Below are 3,947 nucleotides of genomic sequence, written 5' to 3' on the forward strand. Positions count from 1 at the left end.
TGTTCATTCCGGCCATGGAGACATTTCCTAATTCAATTCTACTGTAAGAAACGGAGGACAATAAACACAATGCTGTTCTCAGCTACAATCCATTCCAAAAGGTCACAGGAGGCTAATGTGAGGTTACAGCATCCAGAATCAGACAAATAAAACAGGCGTCTTTGCAAAGTCTTTCCAGAATGAAATTGCCTCTTTGTGTTACCGTCCTTCTGCCGGATCTACGCTACTGTCTGTGGAAAAACACGGGAGAGAATATCGTACAAAACATATCTACACTGTTCTCCACATTTGTTCAACTTAGTCTGCTGAAGCGTCAATATCTGCAAGCGAATCGCACGATTTTTATTTCGAGAATTTTGTCCCCTTTTCACTTTCACAGACATCACATTTTTCAGAGGATCTGTATTGGACACAAAATGGACAATTACAGCAACCAAACTAACAAAAATGTGTGCATGTCAGTGTTGTTTCACTTGAAAAAACTTGAGGACATTTTGTAAACGCCGCCAACAATAATATGACAGCTCATTCATGAGTGATACGCCAACATAATATTGTAGTTTGGCAAGTTGCGACAGCTGTGATTTTATCTCCTGCTACTATAAATCAGTCACCGCAGCTCCTACAGAAGGTTGATGTTTGCCTCCATCATTTTCCACAATTGGTTTGGCTTTTTTATGACAGTATATCTTTATCTAGAAGAGACAATCTAGGTTTTTATAAGACCTGGAGTAAAAGGGGTGCTGAGGAATACGGTGTCATAGAAAATAAATAACTGCATAAGGGATAAAGGGAGAGAATAATCCAAACACTGACGCAGGAATCACCATCATCCTGTATCCAAACACTGCTTTATAACCTAACGAGTCTGTGCCAGCAGACACACAAATCACACTCAGAGACATAATTAGGATATTCCACCACATTTGGCTTTGTTAAAAACAAAAAGATTGTTGTCTTCAACTTTAATTGAGCACCTTTTAATGCAATGAATTAGAAAACAAATCCACCCAAAATGATGAACAATTGCATAATATTTTTTTCCCCCTGTATTTTATTAAATAACACTTATGTACAAATATATTCAACACAGGACATGTAAAATAGTACATCTCAACATGGTGTAAATGGCTTTGGGTGCATCTAGTACAAATATCCAAACTCCACTATGATACTGTAAGTATTCACACGACACCGAGTAAACACACTTGTGAAATTCAAGCATTTGCAACATTTTATTTTTATTTTTTTTTAAATCAAAGCTTTCCTTTTGATTGCTTGTGACTAATCTAACTGCTCCATCGAACAACATCGTGACTTCCACAAAGACACGATGCAAGTCGTGTAAACCTGTAAACTGAGGCCTAAAACCCACCGGATTCAAAGTACAATCATGCAGTTCCCTGAGAGGTTATGAACACCTTACCTACTTTGGCAGCCAGTCCTGGGTCAGAGGTAAGCGAGTACAGTCACTGCTTATGCATTACAGCTTCTTTACCACAGAGTCTCCTGGGGCGCCCTGGATCTTACAAAAAAGAGCCGCTGTTATCCAGGTGCCCCTCTGGTCATAGGCAGTCCCTGCACAGTGCCACCTGGCCTTTGCGATAGTCCCTGCAGGGGCAAAGGCGCTGGTATCGGGGACTGGAGCCAGCGCAGCTGTACAGCAGCGGGTCCTGCTGCAGGCCACATTCAGCGTGTTCTGCTGAGAAGGCGGGGAAGAGGTGGTTCATCTCTGACTCCACTCCTTCACACTGGAAATCCAGTCTAGGGATGAAGAGGATGAAGTCAGTTCATGGTAGCAGGAATGCCAGGAGGTATGCAAGCTCATTCGACTTATATATTCAATATTAATGCCCCAGCGCTGCCTTGAGAACCTCTAGGGGTGAAGAGGAGTGTAACACAGGAAAGGGTGAGTCAGTGTCTTCTTTTGGACTTTGTACTGCTGCATAATTTTGAAACTACAAATGCAAATAAGGCGTGACACTGTGTGGAGGGAACGTTACAGTCAGAATGTATTGTTTGCGGGATAAGCTCCATCGATGAGATGAATTTTTAAGACGATTTAGACAAAACATTACATTTCACAAAATAACCAGTAAGATCCACAGAGTTTTCCTTTTGTTGTTAAAGATCAAGAATTGACTTTCATTTAAACATCAAAGATGGCACGATGATTCAAAAGATTGTTTAAAAACCTTTTGTTTTGCTATAAAAAAAACTGTTTGGTTGTGTTTTTTTTCAGTCATTCTGGTTCTACTTATGAACAAATGCAGATTCTGTTACACTAAGAAATTCATATCGAGCATGACTGTTTTGGTAAAATCCAGGATCTTTTTTTATGTGTCATTAGGAGCAAATGATTCAAAGAGTTTTTTTGTTTTTTTTAAATTAACTTTTCATTTTAACATTTAAAAAAGTGTGTTTTGTCTTTTTTTTTTTTCAGTCGTTCTGGTTCTACATATGAACAAATGCTGATTCTATTATATTAAGAAATTCAAATCTAACATGTTTAATTTGTCAAAATCCAGGAGTTTGGATCTGTTTCTATGTGTCATTAAGAGGAAATGATTCAAAAATGTTTTTTTTTTTTTTTTTAAACTAACTTTTAATTTTATCATAAAAAAGCGTTTTGGTTTAGTTCCTCAGTTGTTCTGGTTCTGCATACAGACAAATACTGATTCTGTTACATTAAGACATTCAAATCTAGAATGACTGTGTTGCTATAATCCAGTATTACTTTTCCTTTGCTGTGTGTCATTAGGAGCAAATGAAGAGAGGAATTTGATGGCCATTTAGCAAATTTTCCAAACGAAAAAAAAAACATCTTACGCGCTGAAGGCCTCCTTAATGTTGATGAAACGGTACAAGGCTGGTTCGCAGATTAGTCCCGCGCTCTGGCAGGCCTTTACACACGACTGACCCTCCAGCGAAGCCAGAAGCCGCAGCGCACTGAGCGGAGGCCAGAATGAAAAGGAGCTGGCGTTGGAGGCCCAGGTCAGGATTCTGGAATTAGGCAGGAGCATGAAAGGACTGGGAGGGCTGCCCGGCCAAGTCCGAGACGAGTTCACTGGAGGAAACGGAGCCTCGGGAGAGCAAAAATCCTGCAGGTGCAAAGGTAGAATGGAACATTTTAGTCCCTGTCTGATAAAATAAACACAGAGCAGTGAGAATTATACATTCGGATCTGAGGCGATCCTACTGAAATAACTGTTAAAACACAAAGGCGCTTATCAGAGCCGACTAGTCCTCGTCAACCTTCCAAGAAATGATATGGATGCAGTTATGCCTCCCAATAACAAATGAGAGTCGGAGGCAGAATTAGGCTCTGGTGAGCGCTCTGATTAGATCCCCCTCCAGCTGGGGCTATTCATAAAACCCAGGTAATAACATTTCTCTGACATGTCCCCCTGGCCTCCAGACCCGTTTATTAAACAGGCTCCTAGTGCCCGCAGGCAATAACCAGGCTTCCAATCTCTCCATCTCTGCTGCACCTCCCCTCCTAAATACAGACATCCTTGATCACACACAGACACACAGACACAAAACTCATTACGAAAATAAGAAAGTATGAACAGGGAACCAGGTTAAGAGTCGAATAAGAAGAGCACACGTGTTCTTTGCACTTAAATTGTAAGCACCTACTTCCAGTTTTGTGAACGGATTCACGGCTGCTGGCACCGAACCGCTCCGAGATGACCTTTTTAACCACTGTTTAATCCAACACATGAAGCGGTTATAAATTAGTCACACAAGTGCAAATTGAACAAATCCGACACCAGAGAAAACAGCACATTGTGTCAGTTGAAGCTTGCTAACAGCTGTTTGTTTTTCATTTATCATAGCTGGTTTACCTTTGAAAAAGCATGTCGATCCAATCAAATGACAGATTTATCTTATTGTATTCACCTGCAGCAAGGAAAGGCAGGATTTGACTTAATTAAAGATTT

The 3,947-nt window shown here is 40.5% G+C and overlaps 1 protein-coding gene across 2 annotated transcripts in view; it reads right to left on the reverse strand.

The window, feature by feature from the left end:
- Positions 1-1,565: 1,565 nt before the first annotated feature.
- The window catches only part of mgat5b (alpha-1,6-mannosylglycoprotein 6-beta-N-acetylglucosaminyltransferase B), a 70,660-nt gene continuing 68,278 nt past the window's right edge, over positions 1,566-3,947 (reverse strand). For both annotated transcript variants that reach the window (XM_008305604.1, XM_008305595.1), the window contains 2 exons: positions 2,830-3,101; positions 1,566-1,764 (listed from right to left, as the gene is read on the reverse strand). In XM_008305604.1, the coding sequence (XP_008303826.1) occupies positions 1,566-1,764; positions 2,830-3,101 (471 nt within the window). The remainder of the gene's footprint in view (positions 1,765-2,829; positions 3,102-3,947) is intronic.

Source organism: Stegastes partitus, unplaced genomic scaffold (genome assembly GCF_000690725.1).
Source record: "Stegastes partitus isolate 25-593 unplaced genomic scaffold, Stegastes_partitus-1.0.2 Scaffold43, whole genome shotgun sequence".
Lineage (NCBI taxonomy): Eukaryota > Metazoa > Chordata > Actinopteri > Pomacentridae > Stegastes > Stegastes partitus.